The 22,247-nt window shown below is 40.1% G+C and overlaps 1 protein-coding gene across 1 annotated transcript; it reads right to left on the bottom strand.

The window, feature by feature from the left end:
- Positions 1-13,705: 13,705 nt before the first annotated feature.
- LOC128643807 (retinol-binding protein 1-like) lies at positions 13,706-18,054 on the bottom strand (the record flags this gene model as incomplete). Its single annotated transcript, XM_053696630.1, has 2 exons — positions 17,982-18,054; positions 13,706-13,884 (listed from the first exon to the last, which is right to left on the bottom strand). Coding segments are annotated over exons 1-2 (252 nt in total), but the record flags the coding sequence as incomplete, so codon positions are not given.
- Between the last annotated feature and the right edge of the window lie 4,193 nt (positions 18,055-22,247).

The raw sequence follows: 22,247 nt of genomic DNA, 5'->3' as shown, positions 1-22,247 counted from the left end.
CTACTTACCCTCTCACCCCTGATAAAAACGGTATCCTCTGTAATAAGTCAAGATATTACATACCACCATCTCTCCGGACAAAAGTGTTATCTATAACTCATGATTCCTCCTTAGCTGGTCATTTGGGAATACATAAGACCTATGACCTTCTACAAAGGCACTTCTGGTGGCCTTCTATGAGACACTCAGTAAAACAATATATAAGTTCCTGTTCCACCTGTCAAACCTGTAAACCATCTCATCAACTCCCTCTGGGCCTATTGCAAAACATACCCTTACCAGACTATCCGTGGGCATACATCTCTATGGATTTTATCGTTGATCTTCCAAGCTCCTGTGGCATGACTGTCATCTTTGTCGTAGTTGACCTGTTCTCTAGAATGGCCCACTTCATTCCTACAGCACTGCAGATCTATTTATCAAAGAGATTGTTCAACTGCATGGCCTTCCAGTATCTGTACTCAGTGACAGAGGGTCGCAATTTACATCCAAGTTTTGGAGATCCCTATGTCAATCTCTTGGCATTCAGCAACACCTGACTACATCGTACCACCCGCAAACAAATGGGCTATGTGAACGTACCAACCAATGGTTGGAGCAATACCTGAGATGTTTTTGCTCCCATAAACACGACTCTTGGGCTTCGCTCCTTCCCCAGGCTGAATTTTTTTTCAATAACACTACTAATTCATCCACAGGATTTTCACCCTTTTATGACAACTCAGGAAGGCACCCTCGTTTTCACCCGCTACCTCCTGCAAACAGTCCCTGTCCACAAGTAAATGAATTGGTCAAATCCATTAAACAGACATATACTGTCATACAAGAGAATATCAAGCAAGCACAAGCCACCCAGAAACGATACTACGACCTACGCCATCGTCCCCAACCCGCCTGCAAAGTGGGTGACTTAGTTTGGCTCACCACCAAAAATCTTAAATTACCTACACCCTGTAGGAAATTCAATAAACTGTTTGTGGGACCCTTCCCGATAGTGGCTATAAGCAACCCTGTCACTGTTACCCTACAACTCCCAGCAACTTACCGTATACATCCCACATTTCATGTGTCACTTGTCAAACCCTGTGATCCCTCTACCCATGTCTCTCCATCTGCTCCAGAATCTCCTACACCTGCCCCCGAATATGAAGTACATTCTATAGTCGACTCCCGAAGGTATCACGGTGAACTCCAATACCTTGTCCGCTGGTCGGGGTATGACTCATCTGAGGATTCCTGGGAGCCGGCATCCAATCTATCGGCTCCCCGTCTGGTGTCTGTGTTCCACCGTAGGCATCCTGATCGTCCAGCGCCTTGACACCTCCTTGAGGTTCTTTTGAGGGGGGGATGTGTCATGAACGCCTCAGTTCCACCTTAACTTATGTTACTACATATCACATACTACCTTAAGAATCAATTATCTGGCTCTCTTTTCCTTTAAAAGCTTTCCATTTCCCATACACCTTTGCTGGTTTATTGAAGGTTGATACCCACTCACTCTCCAGCCTTTCTTGTTACTTGTCTAAAACAGAGTATCACTTGTTCTGTGATTAGCTCTGTCTCCTTCAACTGAAGCTACTTCTCATCTAAAGCAGAAGTCACCTGTTGCAACTGCAGCACGCACGCCGCTCTAACAACTTCAAGCTTAACGGACACAGGCCGCAATCTGCAGAGAGGATCAGAGAGGCTGCACGAACACAGCTGCAACAGCCAGGTTCCGTATACAAGTGTTAGCATTGCCGTTAAGACTGTGAACTTATCTTTACCGTATGGTGTAATGTTTAACAGCGCAGCAAGCTGGTACAGTATTCTTAACACTGTTTACAAATCTTTACTGCAAGGTGTATTATTTAAAGGCCCAGCAAGATGAAACAGTAAACTTAACACTGAACTTATCTTTACCACAAGGTGTATTATTTAAAGGCCCAGCAAGCTGAAACAGTAAACTTAACACTGTGAACTTATCTTTACCGCAAGGTGTATTATTTAAAGGCACAGTATTACCTTAAAGGGGACCTCACTTATCTGTCACAAACCTATATAAACTGCTACTTATTATCTAAAAGTTTACATAGTACAAACTTATCTCTGGACCCAGATATAATTCACCTGATCTTACTACTTATAATTTTGAGGTGAATATTCCGGGCTACATTATACCAGGTGATTAAGACTCTGTCTCCTCACTAGCAGACAGACTTAATCACATGATACATACAAACTATTTACCAGCGAATACTCATAATCAGACAAAGAAACAGAAATTGCATTGCTGATCATTACAAGAGGTGACACAGAACAGGCAGCAGGTGATACAGCTCTCAGATAAATAACAGGTGACACAGTACAACAGGCAGCAGGTGATACAGCTCTCAGATAAATAACAAGTGACACAGTACAACAGGCAGCAGGTGATACAGCTCTCAGATAAATAACAGGTGACACAGTACAACAGGCAGCAGGTGATACAGCTCTCAGATAAATAACAGGTGACACAGTACAACAGGCAGCAGGTGATACAGCTCTCAGATAAATAACATGTGACACAGTACAACAGACAGCAGGTGATACAGCTCTCAGATAAATAACAAGTGACACAGTACAACAGGCAGCAGGTGATACAGCTCTCAGATAAATAACAGGTGACACAGTACAACAGGCAGCAGGTGATACAGCTCTCAGATAAATAACAGGTGACACAGTACAACAGGCATCAGGTGATACAACTCTCAGATAAATAGCAGATGACACAGTACAACAGGCAGCAGGTGATACAGCTCTCAGATAAATAACAGGTGACACAGTACAACAGGCAGCAGGTGATACAGCTCTCAGATAAATAACAGGTGACACAGTACAACAGGCAGCAGGTGATACAGCTCTCAGATAAATAACAGGTGACACAGTACAACAGGCAGCAGGTGATACAGCTCTCAGATAAATAACAGATGACACAGTACAACAGGCAGCAGGTGATACAAATCTCAGATAAATAACAGGTGACACAGTACAAGACACAGGTGATACAGCTCTCAGATAAATAACAGGTGACACAGTACAACAGGCAGCAGGTGCTACAGCTCTCAGATAAATAACAAGTGACACAGTACAACAGGCAGCAGGTGATACAGCTCTCAGATAAATAACAGGTGACACAGTACAACAGGCAGCAGGTGATACAGCTCTCAGATAAATAACAGGTGACACAGTACAACAGGCAGCAGGTGATACAGCTCTCAGATAAATAACAGGTGACACAGTACAACAGGCAGCAGGTGATACAGCTCTCAGATAAATAACAGGTGACACAGTACAACAGGCAGCAGGTGCTACAGCTCTCAGATAAATAACAGGTGACACAGTACAACAGGCAGCAGGTGATACAGCTCTCAGATAAATAACAGGTGACACAGTACAACAGGCAGCAGGTGATACAGCTCTCAGATAAATAACAGGTGACACAGTACAACAGGCAGCAGGTGATACAGCTCTCAGATAAATAACAGATGACACAGTACAACAGGCAGCAGGTGATACAGCTCTCAGATAAATAACAGGTGACACAGTACAACAGGCAGCAGGTGATACAACTCTCAGATAAATAACAGGTGACACAGTACAACAGGCAGCAGGTGATGCAGCTCTCAGATAAATAACAGGTGACACAGTACAACAGGCAGCAGGTGATACAGCTCTCAGATAAATAACAGGTGACACAGTACAACAGGTAGCAGGTGATACAGCTCTCAGATAAATAACAGGTGACACAGTACAACAGGCAGCAGGTGATACAGCTCCCAGATAAATAACAGGTGACACAGTACAACAGGTAGCAGGTGATACAGCTCTCAGATAAATAACAGGTGACACAGTACAACAGGCAGCAGGTGATACAGCTCTCAGATAAATAACAGGTGACACAGTACAACAGGTAGCAGGTGATACAGCTCTCAGATAAATAACATGTGACACAGTACAACAGGCAGCAGGTGATACAGCTCTCAGATAAATAACAGGTGACACAGTACAACAGGCAGCAGGTGATACAGCTCTCAGATAAATAACAGGTGACACAGTACAAGACACAGGTGATACAGATCTCAGATAAATAACAGGTAACACAGTTCTCAGTCAGGTAACAGGTGACACAGTACAACAGGCAGCAGGTAACACAGTTCTCAGTCAGGTAACAGGTGACACAGTTCTCAGTCAGGTAACAGGTGACACAGCACTCAGTCAGGTAGCAGGTGACACAGCACTCAGTCAGGTAGCAGGTGACACAGCACTCAGTCAGGTAGCAGGTGACACAGCACTCAGTCAGGTAACAGGTGACACAGAGCTCAGTCAGGTAGCACTACATGACAGGTAATAGTGCTGTTATCTGGTGCTCTTGCTAATGTATAATATTGTGTGTTATAGAGATACCTAGGTAGTATCTGTAGCACTACATGACATGTAATAGCGCTGTTATCTAGTGCTCTTGCTAATGTATAATATTATGTGTTATAGACATACCTAGGTAGTATCTGTAGCACTACATGACAGGTAATAGTGCTGTTATCTAGTAACCTTGCTAATGTATAATATTGTGTGTTATAGAGATACCTAGGTAGTATCTGTAGCATTACATGACAGGTAATAGTGCTGTTATCTAGTGCTCTTGCTAATGTATAATATTGTGTTATAGAGATACCTAGGTAGTATCTGTAGCACTACATGACAGGTAATAGTGCTGTTATCTAGTGCTCTTGCTAATGTATAATGTGTGTTATAGAGATACCTAGGTAGTATCTGTAGCACTACATTACAGGTAATAGTGCTGTTATCTAGTGCTCTTGCTAATGTATAATATTGTGTGCTATAGAGATACCTAGGTAGTATCTGTAGCACTACATGACAGGTAATAGTGCTGTTATCTAGTGCTCTTGCTAATGTATAATATTGTGTGTTATAGAGATACCTAGGTAGTATCTGTAGCACTACATGACAGGTAATAATGCTGTTATCTAGTGCTCTTGCTAATGTATAATATTGTGTTATAGAGATACCTAGGTAGAATGTGTAGCACTACATGACAGGTAATAGTGCTGTTATCTAGTGCTCTTGCTAATGTATAATATTGTGTGTTATAGAGATACCTAGGTAGTATCTGCAGCACTACATGACAGGTAATAGTGTTGTTATCTAGTGCTCTTGCTAATGTATACTATTGTGTGTTATAGAGATGCCTAGGTAGTATCTGTAGCACTACATGACAGGTAATAGTTCTGTTATCTAGTGCTCTTGCTAATGTATAATATTGTGTTATAGAGATACCTAGGTAGTATCTGTAGCACTACATGACAGGTAGACATGTGCATGGCGAAAAAATTCGGTTCAGTCCGGATCGATTCAGATTTTTTCTAATTTCGGTTCGGAGCGATTCGAATTCGGTAAAATTTGAATCAATTCGGTTCGGATTTGTTTCGGATTCGGTTGGATTCGGTTCGGAATTTCGGTAAGTGTTAGGTGGGATTAGACTTATACTGTACAATACTAGTGTAATCCATGGCCATCCGAATTTACTGAATAAATCCGAAGTAATTCGGATTTATTCGGTAAATTCGGCAGTATTTTAATTCGGAAATTCAGTTCGATCCGAATAGCCGAATTTTCCGAAACAAATCGCACATATCTAATGACAGGTAATAGTGCTGTTATCTAGTGCTCTTGCTAATGTATAATATTGGGTGCTATAGAGATACTTAGGTAGTATCTGTAGCACTACATGACAATTAATAGTGCTGTTATCTAGTGCTTTTGCTAATTTAGAATATTGTGTGTTATACATATACCTAGGTAGTATCTGTAGCACTACATGACAGGTAATAGTGCTGTTATCTAGTGCTCTTGCTAATGTAAAATATTGGGTGTTATAGAGATACTTAGGTAGTATCTGTGGCGCTACATGACAGGTAATAGTGCTGGTATCTAGTGTTCTTGCTAATGTATAATATTGTGTTATAGAGATACCTAGGTAGTATCTGTAGCACTACATGACAGGTAATAGTGCTGGTATCTAGTGCTCTTGTTAATGTATAATATTGTGTGTTATAGAGATACCTAGGTAGTATCTGTAGTACTACATGACAGGTAATAGTGCTGTTATCTAGTGCTCTTGCTGATGTATAATATTGTGTATTATAGAGATACCTAGGTAGTATCTGTAGCACTACATGACAGGTAATAGTGCTGGTATCTAGTGCTCTTGCTAATGTATAATATTGTGTGTTATAGAGATACCTAGGTAGCATCTGTAGCACTACATGACAGGTAATAGGGCTGTTATCTAGTGTTCTTGCTAATATATAATATTGTGTTATAGAGATACCTAGGTAGTATCTGTAGCACTACATGACAGGTAGACATGTGCATGGCGAAAAAAATTGGTTCTGATCGATTCAGATTTTTTCGAATTTCGGTTCGGAGCGATTCAAATTCGGAAAAATTTGAATCAATTCGGTTCGGATTTGTTTCGGATTCGAATAAATTCGGTTCAGATTTGTTTCGGATTCGGTTGGATTCGGTTCGGAATTTCGGTAAGTGCTAGATGGGATATTAGACTAGTATTATCATATTATGTACTAAATTCGGCTGAATTCGGTTTGGTTCGGAATTTCGGTAAGTGTTAGGTGGGATTAGACTAGGTAGCATCTGTAGCACTACATGACAGGTAATAGTGCTGTTATCTAGTGCTCTTGCTAATGTATAATATTGTGTGTTATAGAGATACCTAGGTAGTATCTGTAGCACTACATGACAGGTAATAGTGCTGTTATCTAGTGCTCTTGCTAATGTATAATATTGTGTGTTATAGAGATACCTAGGCACCATCTGTAGCACTACATGACAGGTAATAGTACTGTTATCTAGTGCTCTTGCTAATGTATAATATTGTGTGTTATAGAGATACCTAGGTAGTATCTGTAGCACTACATGACAGGTAATAGTGCTGTTATCTAGTGCTCTTGCTAATGTATAATAGTGTGTGTTATAGAGATACCTAAGTAGTATGTGTAGCACTACATGACAGGTAATAGTGCTGTTATCTAGTGCTCTTGCTAATGTATAATATTGTGTGTTATAGAGATACCTAGGTAGTATCTGTAGCACTACATGACAGGTAATAGTGCTGTTATCTAGTGCTCTTGCTAATATATAATATTGTGTGTTATAGAGATACTTAGGTAGTATCTGTAGCACTACATGACAGGTAATAGTGCTGTTATCTAGTGCTCTTGCTAATGTATAATATTGTGTGTTATAGAGATACCTAGGTAGCATCAGTAGCACTACATGACAGGTAATAGTGCTGTTATCTAGTGCTCTTGATAATGTATAATATTGTGTTATAGAGATACCTAGGTAGCATCTGTAGCACTACATGACAGGTAATAGGGCTGTTATCTAGTGCTCTTGCTAATATATAATATTGTGAGTTATAGAGATACCTAGGTAGTATCTGTAGCACTACATGACAGGTAATAGTGCTGTTATCTAGTGCTCTTGCTAATGTATAATATTGTGTTATAGAGATACCTAGGTAGCATCTGTAGCACTACATGACAGGTAATAGGGCTGTTATCTAGTGCTCTTGCTAATATATAATATTGTGTTATAGAGATACCTAGGTAGTATCTGTAGCACTACATGACAGGTAATAGGGCTGTTATCTAGTGCTCTTGCTAATATATAATATTGTGTTATAGAGATACCTAGGTAGTATCTGTAGCACTACATGACAGGTAATAGTGCTGTTTTCTAGTGCTCTTGCTAATGTATAATATTGTGTTATAAAGATACCTAGGTAGAATATGTAGCACTACATGACAGGTAATAGGGCTGTTATCTAGTGCTCTTGCTAATGTATAATATTGTAGGTTATAGAGGTACCTAGGTAGTATCTGTAGCACTACATGACAGGTAATACTGCTGTTATCTAGTGCTCTTGCTAATGTATAATATTGTGTTATAGAGATACCTAGGTAGTATCTGTAGCACTACATGGCAGGTAATGGTGCTGTTATCTAGTGCTCTTGCTAATGTATAATATTGGGTGCTATAGAGATACTTAGGTAGTATCTGTAGCACTACATGACAATTAATAGTGCTGTTATCTAGTGCTTTTGCTAATTTAGAATATTGTGTGTTATACATATACCTAGGTAGTATCTGTAGCACTACATGACAGGTAATAGTGCTGTTATCTAGTGCTCTTGCTAATGTAAAATATTGGGTGTTATAGAGATACTTAGGTAGTATCTGTGGCGCTACATGACAGGTAATAGTGCTGGTATCTAGTGTTCTTGCTAATGTATAATATTGTGTTATAGAGATACCTAGGTAGTATCTGTAGCACTACATGACAGGTAATAGTGCTGTTATCTAGTGCCCTTGCTAATGTATAATATTGTGTGTTAAAGAGATACCTAGGTAGTATCTGTAGCACTACATGACAGGTAATAGTGCTGTTATCTAGTGCTCTTGCTAATGTATAATATTGTGTATTATAGAGATACCTAGGTAGTATCTGTAGCACTACATGACAGGTAATAGGGCTGGTATCTAGTGCTCTTGCTAATGTATAATATTGTGTTATAGAGATACCTAGGTAGTATCTGTAGCACTACATGACAGGTAATAGTGCTGTTATCTAGTGCTCTTGCTAATGTATAATATTGTGTGTTATAGAGATACCTAGGTAGTATCTGTAGCAATACATGACAGGTAATAGTGCTGTTATCTAGTGCTCTTGCTAATGTATAATATTGTGTGTTATAAAGATACCTAGGTAGCATCTGTAGCACTACATGACAGGTAATAGTGTTGTTATCTAGTGCTCTTGCTAATGTATAATATTGCATGTTATAGAGATACAAACGGCTAGATTTAGAGTTCTGCGGCCAAAGGGGTGCGTTAGCTACGCATGCTTTTTTTCCCCTGCACCTTTTAAATACCGCTGGTATTTAGAGTTCACAGAAGGGCTGCATTAGGCTCCAAAAAAGGGAGCATAGAGCATATTTAACGCCACTGCAACTCTCGATACCAGCGGTGCTTACGGACGCGGCCAGCTTCAAAAAACCCCCATAGAAAACAATGGGGCTGTTTGAGCTGAAAAAAAACCTAACACCTGCAAAAAAGCAGCGTTCAGCTCCTAACGCAGCCCCATTGTTTGCTATGCGGAAACACTTCCTTAGTCTGCACCTAACACCCTAACATGAACCCCGAGTCTAAAGACCCCTAACCTTACACTTATTAACCCCTAATCTGCCGCCCCCGCTATCGCTGACCCCTGCATATTATTATTAACCCCTAATCTGCCGCTCCGTACACCACCGCAAGCTACATTATAGCTATGTACCCCTAATCTGCTGCCCCTAACACCGCCGACCCCTATATTATATTAACCCCTAATCTGCCCCCCTCAACGTCGCCTCCACCTGCCTACACTTATTAACCCCTAATCTGCCGAGCGGACTGCACCGCTACTATAATAAAGTTATTAACCCCTAATCCGCCTCACTCCCGCCTCAATAACCCTATAATAAATAGTATTAACCCCTAATCTGCCCTGCCTAACATCGCTGACACCTAACTTCAAGTATTAACCCCTAATCTGCCGATCGGAGCTCACCGCTACTCTAATAAAATTTTTAACCCCTAAAGCTAATTCTAACCCTAACCCTAACACCCCCCTAAGTTAAATATAATTTTATTCTAACAAAATAAATTAACTCTTATTAAATAAATTATTCCTATTTAAATCTAAATACTTACCTGTAAAATAAACCCTAATATAGCTACAATATAAATAATAATTATATTGTAGCTATTTTAGGATTAATATTTATTTTACAGGCAACTTTGTATTTATTTTAACCAGGTACAATAGCTATTAAATAGTTAATAACTATTTAATAGTTACCTAGTTAAAATAATTACAAAATTACCTGTTAAAATAAATCCTAAACTAAGTTACAATTAAACCTAACACTACACTATCAATAAATAAATTAAATAAACTACCTACAATTATCTACAATTAAACCTAACACTACACTATCAATAAATTAATTAAATACAATACCTACAAATAAATACAATTAAATAAACTAACTAAAGTACAAAAAATAAAAAAGAACTAAGTTACAAAAAATAAAAAAATATTTACAAACATTAGAAAAATATTACAACAATGTTAAACTAATTACACCTACTCTAAGCCCCCTAATAAAATAACAAAGCCCCCCAAAATAAAAAATGCCCTACCCTATTCTAAAATTAAAATAGAAAAGCTCTTTTACCTTACCAGCCCTTAAAAGGGCCCTTTGCGGGGCATACCCCAAAGAATTCAGCTCTTTTGCCTGTAAAAAAAAAACATACAATACCCCCCCACATTACAACCCACCACCCACATACCCCTAATCTAACCCAAACCCCCCTTAAATAAACCTAACACTAAGCCCCTGAAGATCTCCCTACCTTGTCTTCACCACACCGGGTCCCGATCTGTCCAGAAGAGCCTCCGATGTCTTGATCCAAGCCCAAGCGGGGGGCTGAAGAGTGACGTCCATCATCGGGCTGAAGTCTTGATCCAAGCGGGCGCTGAAGAAGTCCATAATCGGGATGAAGTCTTCTATGAAGAAGCATCTTCAATCTTCTTTCTTCCGGAGCCATCATCTTCCAGCCGATGCGGAACATCTTCTTCTACCGACGCCTACTCGCCGAATGACTGTTCCTTTAAATGACGTCATCCAAGATGGCGTCCGAATTCCGATTGGCTGATAGGATTCTATCAGCCAATCGGAATTAAGGTAGGAAAATTCTGATTGGCTGATGGGATCAGCCAATCAGATTGAGCTTGCATTCTATTGGCTGATCGGAACAGCCAATAGAATGCAAGCTCAATCTGATTGGCTGATCGGATCAGCCAATCGGATTGAACTTGAATCTGATTGGCTGATTCCTTCAGCCAATCAGAATTTTCCTACCTTAATTCCGATTGGCTGATAGAATCCTATCAGCCAATCGGAATTCGACGGACGCCATCTTGGATGACGTCATTTAAAGGAACCTTCATTCGGCGAGTAGGCGTCGGTAGAAGAGGATGTTCCGCGTCAGCTGGAAGATGATGGCTCCGGAAGAAAGAAGATTGAAGATGCTGCTTCATAGAAGACTTCATCCCGATTATGGACTTCTTCAGCGCCCGCTTGGATCAAGACTTCAGCCCGATGATGGATTTCTTCAGCCGCCGCTAGGATCCAGACTTCAGCCCGAGGATGGACGTCACTCTTCAGCCCCCCGCTTGGGCTTGGATCAAGACATCGGAGGCTCTTCTGGACAGATCGGGACCCGGTGTGGTGAAGACAAGGTAGGGAGATCTTCAGGGGCTTAGTGTTAGGTTTATTTAAGGGGGGTTTGGGTTAGATTAGGGGTATGTGGGTGGTGGGTTGTAATGTTGGGGGGGGTATTGCATGTTTGTTTGTTTTTACAGGCAAAAGAGCTGAATTCTTTGGGGCATGCCCCGCAATGGGCCCTTTTCAGGGCTGGTAAGGTAAAAGAGCTTTTCTATTTTAATTTTAGAATAGGGTAGGGCATTTTTTTATTTTGGGGGGCTTTGTTATTTTATTAGGGGGCTTAGAGTAGGTGTAATTAGTTTAACATTGTTGTAATATTTTTCTAATGTTTGTAAATATTTTTTTATTTTTTGTAACTTAGTTCTTTTTTATTTTTTGTACTTTAGTTAGTTTATTTAATTTATTGATTGATAGTGTAGTGTTAGGTTTAATTGTAGGTAGTTTATTTAATTTATTTATTGATAGTGTAGTGTTAGGTTTAATTGTAACTTAGGTTAGGATTTATTTTACAGGTAATTTTGTAATTATTTTAACTAGGTAACTATTAAATAGTTATTAACTATTTAATAGCTATTGTACCTGGTTAAAATAATTACAAAGTTGCCTGTAAAATAAATATTAATCCTAAAATAGCTACAATATAATTATAATTTATATTGTAGCTATATAAGGGTTTATTTTACAGGTAAGTATTTAGCTTTAAATAGGAATAATTTATTTAATAAGGGTCAATTTATTTCGTTAGAATAAAATTATATTTAATTTAGGGGGGTGTTAGGGTTAGAATTAGCTTTAGGGGTTAAAAAATTTATTTGAGTAGCGGTGAGCTCCGATCGTCAGATTAGGGGTTAATACTTGAAGTTAGGTGTCGGCAATGTTAGGGAGGGCAGATTAGGGGTTAATACTATTTATTATAGGGTTTTTGAGGTGGGAGTGAGGCGGATTAGGAGTTAATAACTTTATTATAATAGCGGCGCGGTCCGGTCGGCAGATTAGGGGTTAATAAGTGTAGGTAGGTTGGGGCGGCATATTAGGGGTTAATAAATATAATATAGGGGTTGGCGGTGTTAGGGGCAGCAGATTAGGGGTTCATAGGGATAATGTAGGTGGCAGCGGTGTGCGGTCGGCAGATTAGGGGTTAAAATTTTTTAATAGAGTGGCGGCGATGTGGGGGGACATAGGTAGTTTATGGGTGTTAGTGTACTTTAGAGCACAGTAGTTAAGAGCTTAATGAACCGGCGTTAGCCCAGAAAGCTCTTAACTACTGACTTTTTTATGCGGCTGGAGTTTTGTCGTTAGATTTCTAACGCTCACTTCAGCCACGACTCTAAATACCGGCGTTAGAAAGATCCCATTGAAAAGATAGGATACGCAAATGGCGTAGGGGGATCTGCGGTATGGAAAAGTCGCGGCTGCAAAGTGAGCGTTAGACCCTTTCCTGACTGACTCCAAATACCAGAGGGCGGTAAAAACCAGCGTTAGGAGCCTCTAACGCTGGTTTTCACGGCTACCGCCCAACTCTAAATCTAGCCGCTAGGTAGTATCTATAGCACTACATGACAGGTAATAATGTTGTTATCTAGTGGTCTTGCTAATGTATAATATTATGTGTTATAGAGATACTTAGGTAGTATCTGTAGCACTACATGACAGGTAATAGTGCTGTTATCTAGTGCTCTTGCTAATGTATAATATTGTGTGTTATAGAGATACCTAGGTAGCATCTGTAGCATTACATGTCAGGTAATAGTGCTGTTATCTAGTGCTCTTGCTAATTTATAATATTATGTGTTATAGAGATACCTAGGTAGTATCTGTAGCACTACATGACAGTTAATAGTGCGGTTATCTAGTGCTCTTGCTAATGTATAAAACTGTTGCCATATAACACTGCAGACGTGCACACTCCTGAACTTACATGCATGCTTTTCAACAAAGGATAACAAGAAAACAAAGACAATTTGATAATAGAAGTAAACTGGAAAGTTGTTTAAAATTGTATTTTCTATCTGAAACTTGAGATAAAAATTAGGGTTTTATGTTCCTGTGACTAAAGATAATTTGTATGAAGAACTGTGTTGTACAAAACTGTATCACATTAATGTGTCAATGTCTTGCATTAAATGTGCTGATTCCTTTGTCTCCCTCTCACTATTGATGGTTTCTAAGATCTAATTACAGCTATCAGTGGCACCACCTAGAAGGTTAAGTGATTTGCTGGATATCTATAGAAAGCTACATTTGCCACATCCCACCACTGCTGCCCTGACCCCTCCTATGCCCGTGTACCGATTCGCCTTGGTATGTACCTTGCAGATTCGCCCATCAATAGAACTGAGGTCCTCCGTAAACTCCTCACCAAGCGTGAAGTCCATAATGTAATTACGGAAGGTGCTGAGTGTGCGAATGATCATGTGGTTTCCGTCCACCACAAATTCTTTTTCTGGGCGCAAGAAGAGAACAACCTTCCTCAGGGCGATGTTTAGCTCTGTGGAGCAGAGGAACAGAATTATACCCTGGGGGAGACACATAGAGAATACATCAAGGAAATTAACTAAAGCTGAGAAAATGTTGTTCTTGTTCATTGGGCCAGTGCCATTCAGGGTGCAGTTTATTTTAGCTCTGTGTGAATCTCAGATATATTCTGTAGTACATTAGTCTGATAGCCCACTCACACCAGGCATCATGACATCATGACAATCACCCATCCTATATAGGATGGCAATCACCCATCCTATAATGCCATTGTGTGATGCCAACCTCTCCCTCATCCTATAGTGGCACTGTATGATGCCAACCCTTCCTCGATGCTATAGTGCCACCATGTGATGCCAACCTCTCCCTATCCTATAGTGCTACCATGTGATGCCAACCCCTCCCCCATCCTATAATGCCACTGTGGGATGCCAACCCTTCCCTCATCCTATAGCGCCATCATGTGATGCCAACCTCTCCCCATCCTATAGTGCCACCGTGTGATGCCAACCCCTCCCCCATCTTATGCCACCTTGTGATGCCAACCCCTCCCCATACTATAGTGCCAGTGTGATGCCAACCCTTCCCTCATCATATAGTGCCACTGTATGATGCCAACCCCTCCCCATCCTATAATACCACCATGTAATGCAATCCTCTCCCCCATCCTATAGTGCCACCATGTGATGTCAACCCCTCTCCCATTCTATAGTGCCACTGTGTGATGCCAACCCCTCCCTCATCCTATAGTGCCACTGTATGATGCCAACCCCTCCCCATCCTATAGTACTAACATGTGATGCAAACCTCTCCTCCATCCTATAGTGCCACTGACACCATGTGATGCCAACCCCTCCCTCATCCTATAGTTCCATCCTGAAATGAAAAACCCTCCCTATCCTATAGTTTCAGCATGTGATGCCAACCCATCCTCATCCTATTGGGTTACCATGTGATGCTGTCCCCTCGCTCATCCAATACTGCAACCGTGTGATGCCATAATTTATCCCCAATAAAACTAGTGTCCTTCAGCTCCTCATTCACTGATATCTTCTCACCTCATATTATTCTGTCCCCAATAAAACTAGTGTCCTTCAGCTCCACATTCACTAATATCTTCTCACCTCATATTATTCTGTCCCTAATAAAACTATTGTCCTTCAGCTCCTCAGTCACTGATATCTTCTCACCTCATATTATTCTGTCCCCAATAAAACTAGTGTCCTTCAGCTCCTCATTCACTAATATCATCTCACCCCATATTATTCTGTCCCCAATAAAACTAGTGTCCTTCAGCTCCTTATTCACTAATTTCTTCTCACCTCATATTATTCTGTCCCTAATAAAACTAGTGTCCTTCAGCTCCTCATTCACTGATATCTTCTCACCTCATATTATTCTGTCCCCAATAAAACTTGTGTCCTTCAGCTCCTTATTCACTAATTTCTTCTCACCTCATATTATTCTGTCCCTAATAAAACTATTGTCCTTCAGCTCCTCAGTCACTGATATCTTCTCACCTCATATTATTCTGTCCCCAATAAAACTTGTGTCCTTCAGCTCCTTATTCACTAATTTCTTCTCACCTCATATTATTCTGTCCCCAATAAAACTAGTGTCCTTCAGCTCCACATTCACTAATATCTTCTCACCTCATATTATTCTGTCCCCAATAAAACTTGTGTCCTTCAGCTCCTTATTCACTAATTTCTTCTCACCTCATATTATTCTGTCCCTAATAAAACTATTGTCCTTCAGCTCCTCAGTCACTGATATCTTCTCACCTCATATTATTCTGTCCCCAATAAAACTTGTGTCCTTCAGCTCCTTATTCACTAATTTCTTCTCACCTCATATTATTCTGTCCCCAATAAAACTAGTGTCCTTCAGCTCCTCATTCTCTAATATCATCTCACCCCATATTATTCTGTCCCCAATAAAACTAGTGTCCTTCAGCTCCACATTCACTAATATCTTCTCACCTAATAAAACTAGTGTGCTTCAGCTCCACATTCACTAATATCTTCTCACCTCATATTATTCTGTCCCCAATAAAGCTAGTGTCCTTCAGCTCCTCATTCACTTATATCTTCTCACCTCATATTATTCTGTCCCTAAGAAACCTATTGTCCTTCAGCTCCTCATTCACTAATATCTTCTCACCTCATATTATTCTGTCCCTAATAAAACTAGTGTCCTTAGCTCCACATTCACTAATATCTTCTCACCTCATATTATTCTGTCCCCAATAAAACTAGTGTCCTTCAGCTGCACATTCACTAATATCTTCTCACCTAATAAAACTAGTGTGCTTCAGCTCCACATTCACTAATATCTTCTCACCTAATAAAACTAGTGTGCTTCAGCTCCACATTCACTAATATCTTCTCACCTCATATTATTCTGTCCCCAATAAAGCTAGTGTCCTTCAGCTCCTCATTCACTTATATCTTCTCACCTCATATTATTCTGTCCCTAATAAACCTATTGTCATTCAGCTCCACATTCACTAATATCTTCTCACCTCATATTATTCTGTCCCTAATAAAACTAGTGTCCTTCAGCTCCACATTCACTAATATCTTCTCACCTCATATTATTCTGTCCCTAATAAACCTAGTGTCCTTCAGCTCCACATTCACTAATATCTTCTCACCTCATATTATTCTGTCCCCAATAAATCTAGTGTGATTCAGCTCCTCATTCACTAATATCTTCTCACCTCATATTATTCTGTCCCCAATAAAACTAGTGTCCTTCAGCTCCACATTCACTAATATCTTATCTCGCATGATTCTGTTCCTAATAAAACTAGTGTCCTTCAGCGCTTTATTCACTAATATCTTCTCACCTCATAGTATTCTGTCCCTAATAAAACTAGTGTCCTTCAGCTCCACATTCACTAATATCTTCTCATCTCGCATGATTCTGTTCCTAATAAAACTAGTGTCCTTCAGCGCTTTATTCACTAATATCTTCTCACCTCATAGTATTCTGTCCCTAATAAAACTAGTGTCCTTCAGCTCCTCATTCACTAATATCTTCTCACCTCATATTATTCCGTCCCCAATAAATCTAGTGTGATTCAGCTCCTCATTCACTAATATCTTCTCACCTCATATTATTCTGTCCCTAATAAACCTAGTGTCCTTCAGCTCCACATTCACTAATATCTTCTCACCTCATAGTATTTTGTCCCTAATAAAACTAGTGTCCTTCAGCTCCACATTCACTAATATCTTCTCATCTCGCATGATTCTGTCCCCAATAAAACTAGTGTCCTTCAGCGCTTTATTCACTAATATCTTCTCACCTCATAGTATTCTGTCCCTAATAAAACTTGTGTCCTTCAGCTCCTCATTCACTAATATCTTCTCACCTCATAGTATTCTGTCCCCAATAAATCTAGTGTGATTCAGCTCCTCATTCACTAATATCTTCTCACCTCATATTATTCTGTCCCCAATAAATCTAGTGTGATTCAGCTCCTCATTCACTAATATCTTCTCACCTCATATTATTCTGTCCCCAATAAAACTAGTGTCCTTCAGCTCCACATTCACTAATATCTTATCTCGCATGATTCTATTCCTAATAAAACTAGTGTCCTTCAGCGCTTTATTCACTAATATCTTCTCACCTCATAGTATTCTGTCCCTAATAAAACTAGTGTCCTTCAGCTCCTCATTCACTAATATCTTCTCACCCCCAGTCCCTACGTTACTCTGTGATCACTAAAGACTGGGTAGGCTGGGGAAGCTTTAGTGAAGGGCTGATGAGATGTTTGTGAATATATCTCAGTATCCTCACATGTCACACAGTTACCACAAATATACTGTTCCTATATATGTCATCATAGCTCCTCATGGCTCACTGTGCCCCGCAGCCTGCACATAACACAATCACCTGTCGAATGTCACATTAACCCACCCACATGTCACACTGTCCTGATCATGTAACATTGGCCCCATATGTTATACTGTCTTCTGCTCACATGTTCACACTTGTGTCATACTGATTGTGCTCCAGACATCACACTGCCACCTATACACCAAACTGTCCCTGACATAATGCCCCCATATGTCTAGCTCAATGCTTCAGCACCATTACCCAGAGCTTTGAGATATTCTTCCAGATTTTCCTGAGACTCCAGTATGTAACGCCCGTTGAGATGTTCCGCCATCTTGTCACCCAGTGACCTGCAAGACTTGAGTGGTCTGTCCTGTTACCCCCTGCACTGTCCTTTACTTTAACTCCCTAACTCATGTCTGACTAACTCTTGACTTACTCCTGACTCACGCCTGACTACCTCCTGCCTGTTTCACTCTGCACACAAGTTGGTTATTATCTATTGCCCTGTCTTAGTTTCTCCTTCTCTCTGGTTCTTTGCTGCCTTTATCACTGTATTCTTGCTTCTCAAACACTACCTCTTTTTCTTTCTCTCTCTGATTTATTTATCAGCCCTTTATCTGCTCTCATTTTATTTGTTTTCCTTTTGTATCATTTTTTCTTTCTGTTAAACTTTCGCCTTCTTCCTCCCTACCTTTCACTTCCCCAACCTCCCTCAGTATGTCTCAGCTCCTCTCTCTATCTGATTTACCTCTACGTCCTCCTTAAATGTTGTTCATAATCCCCTTTGGTGTCCCACACTGAAATATAATCTGAGATTATACTGACAGGGAATAATGATTAACCTCTTGTGTGCTGAACCTATTATGTAGAAAGAGAGTGAAGAAATACGTTGTATACACACACAAACATTACATATATATACACATACATACACAAGCAAAGATATGCATACAAAGACACACACACACACATATATATATATATATATATATATATGTGTGTGTGTGTATGTGTCTTTGTATGCATATCTTTGCTTGTGTATGTATGTGTATATATGAATGTATGTAATGTTTGGGTGTGCATGTATTTATATATATGTATAAATACATACACACACTTTACATATATATAAATACATGCACACCCAAACATTACATACATTCATATATACACATACATACATAAGAAAATATATGCATACAAAGACACATACACACATATATATATATATATATAAATACATACACAAACACACATATATTCACACACACATATATACTATATATATATATATATATATATATATATATATATATATATATATATATATACATATACACACAAAGATACATATATTCACCAACATACATACACATTAGTGAGCAACCTTTATTGTTCGTCTGCTCATGTGCTCTGAAACACATTGGGAGCAATTTCAGTTACTATTGTGCTCTCTCACTCTATCTATCTATCTATATATCTATATATATATAGATATATATATATATATATATATATATCTTTCTCTTTCTCTTTCTCACCTGGATTACCATACTAAAGGTACTGTTACCATGTTGAGCACTGTGCATCTGAAGCGGAAGTCTTTTGGGACTACAGGATTGTATAGAACTACATCGGACATAGAAGGTCTGTCACCTAGTCCGCATCTGGGTTATGCGAGAGGGAATTTATCCCAGGGTGATCACTGGTTCATACATATTTGCACTGATCTCTCAGTACCGCTAAAACTTATTGAGACTATAGTAAATACATAGTTATGTATCAGACATAGAAGGTCTGTCACCTAGCCCGCATATGTTGCGAGAGGGAATATATCCTAGGGTGATTACTATCCTACACATACTCCCATAGGCTTATTATCACCGCCAGTATATATCTTCCAGGGGACAATTGCATGGGATACATCTTTTCCAAGAAAGAAAATATAGACATTTAAACAAACTTTATATTTATTGAGTGGGGCCTGCAAATGCTTTTCCTTTTAACTTGTCTATGTTGATGCTTAATGTGGCTTGTACTTAGTGAAATGCGATGATTACCGACATCTAAATGACAAGAATGTGACTGATGCCTATCCCATTCCCATCCCACCCCCCACAAACAACTGACTACTGGCCCAATATGCCATCAACAGGAAATTTAGAGACCTGCGGAAAAAGAAGCAAGACTCTCTAATAGAGTGGGCCTTACCAGTTGCACCAGGTTGTGTCAAACCGAATGCAGGGATGGCAGGAAACTTTCCTGGGTGATGCACTACAGCTTCTATTTCTGGAGCAATTTTACAATTACACAGCTTCATTGTTTAGGGATTGGAGGAAGCCCCTATGGTGCTATGGGTGCAATCAGGTCAGCCACATCTGGAGCAACTGCCCACAAGGGAAGCCCTGGCAGACGTGGACCTGGACACCACCAGGACCTGTCCGGGAGGCTTGCACATCTGATGACCGAAAATCAAGGCCCAATGAGGTTGTTTGATGAATAGAACCAGTAGCCATTGATCGATTTAGGAGTCCCCTTGAGACTGAGGACGCATGGGGGGGTGCTTCATGCAAGCAGCATCCCAGGACAACTGGGAACATCACCGGCAGCTAGCACCATTGGATGGTCAACCAGCCCGGGGTAAAGGGACACTGGAGCTACCCTTTTCTGACCATCATTAATCTATGTAAAGGCAGTGGCGGCCAGTAACTTTTGAAGATGGTATGGCACTAGCCCCACCCTTTAGATAGCTCCGCACCATTGAATATGTGCATATATATATATATATATGTGTGTATTTATATATGTGTGTGTATGAATATATATATATATACAGTGGGGGGGGGGAAAGTATTTAGTCAGCCACCAATTGTGCAAGTTCTCCCACTTAAGAAGATGAGAGAGGCCTGTAATTTTCATCATAGCTATACCTCAACTATGAGAGACAAAATGTGGAAACAAATCCAGACAATCTCATTTGTCTGATTTGGAAAGAATTTATTTGCATATTATGGTGGAAAATAAGTATTTGGCCACCTACAAACAAGCAATATTTCTGGCTCTCACAGACCTGTATCTTCTTCTTTAAGAGGCTCCTCTGTCCTCCACTCATTACATGTATTAATGGCACCTGTTTGAACTTGTTATCAGTATAAAAGACACCTGTCCACAACCTCAAACAGTCACACTCCAAACTCCACTATGGTGAAGACCAAAGAGCTGTCGAAGGACACCAGAAACAAAATTGTAGACCTGCACCAGGCTGGGAAGACTGAATCTGCAATAGGCAAGCAGCTTGGTGTGAAGAAATCAACTGTGGGAGCAATAATTAGAAAATGGAAGACATACAAGACCACTGATAATCTCCCTCGATCTGGGGCTCCACGCAAGATCTCACCCGTGGGGTCAAAATGATCACAAGAACAGTGAGCAAACATCCCAGAACCACACGGGGGGACCTAGTGAATGACCTGCAGAGAGCTGGGACCAACGTAACAAAGGCTACTATCAGTAACACACTACGCCACCAGGGACTCAGATCCTGCAGTGCCAGACGTGTCCCCCTGCTTAAGCCAGTACATGTCTGGGCTCATCTGAAGTATGCTAGAGAGCATTTGGATGATCCAGAAGTGGATTGGGAGAATGTCATATGGTCAGATGAAACCAAAGTAGAACTGTTTGATAGAAACACAACTTGTCGTGTTTGGAGGAGAGAGAACACCATACCTACTGTGAAGCATGGGGGTGGCAACATCATGCTTTGGGGCTGTTTCTCTGCAAAGGGAACAGGACGACTGATCCGTGTACATGAAAGAATGAATGGGGCCATGTATCATGAGATTTTGAGAGCAAACCTCCTTCCACAACCTTGTGAAGACTTACAGAAAACGTTTGACCTCTGTCATTGCCAACAAAGGATATATAACAAAGTATTGAGATGATCTTTTGATATTGAACAAATACTTATTTTCCACCATAATTTGCAAATACCGTATTGTTCCGCATATAGGCCGCACTTTTTTCCCTTGATATGTAGCTTTAAATTTGCAGTGCGGCCTATATGCGGGGCGCGGCCTATAATCGGGTGCTTTTCGGCTAAATTGTACATGCGCAGTATGGCCGAACTTCCGGTGCACCCTGTGGCCTTATGGGTAATATAGTGCGCCGGAGTTGGGTGGTTTTGCGAGAGGGACAATAGTTGGTTGGTTTGGCGGGACTCCACTCGTATGCATTAGGTAAATTCTTTCCAAATCAGACAATGTGATTGTCTGGATTTGTTACCACATTTTGTCTCTCATAGTTGAGGTATACTTATGATGAAAATTACAGGCCTCTCTCATCTTCTTAAGTGGGAGAACTTGCACAATTGGTGGCTGACTAAATACTTTTCCCCCCCACTGTATATGTATATATATATATATATATATATATATATATATATATATATATATACATACAAAGAGAAGTGCACTCACAGGAATAAACAACCAGCTCAATACCATTGTTAGCCTGTTCTATGGCGAC

The sequence above is a fragment of the Bombina bombina genome, unplaced genomic scaffold, assembly GCF_027579735.1.
Source record: "Bombina bombina isolate aBomBom1 unplaced genomic scaffold, aBomBom1.pri scaffold_1321, whole genome shotgun sequence".
In the NCBI taxonomy this organism is placed as follows: domain Eukaryota; kingdom Metazoa; phylum Chordata; class Amphibia; order Anura; family Bombinatoridae; genus Bombina; species Bombina bombina.
The sequence above is the reverse complement of the archived record's forward strand: the minus strand, read 5'-3'. Positions and strand labels throughout refer to the sequence as shown.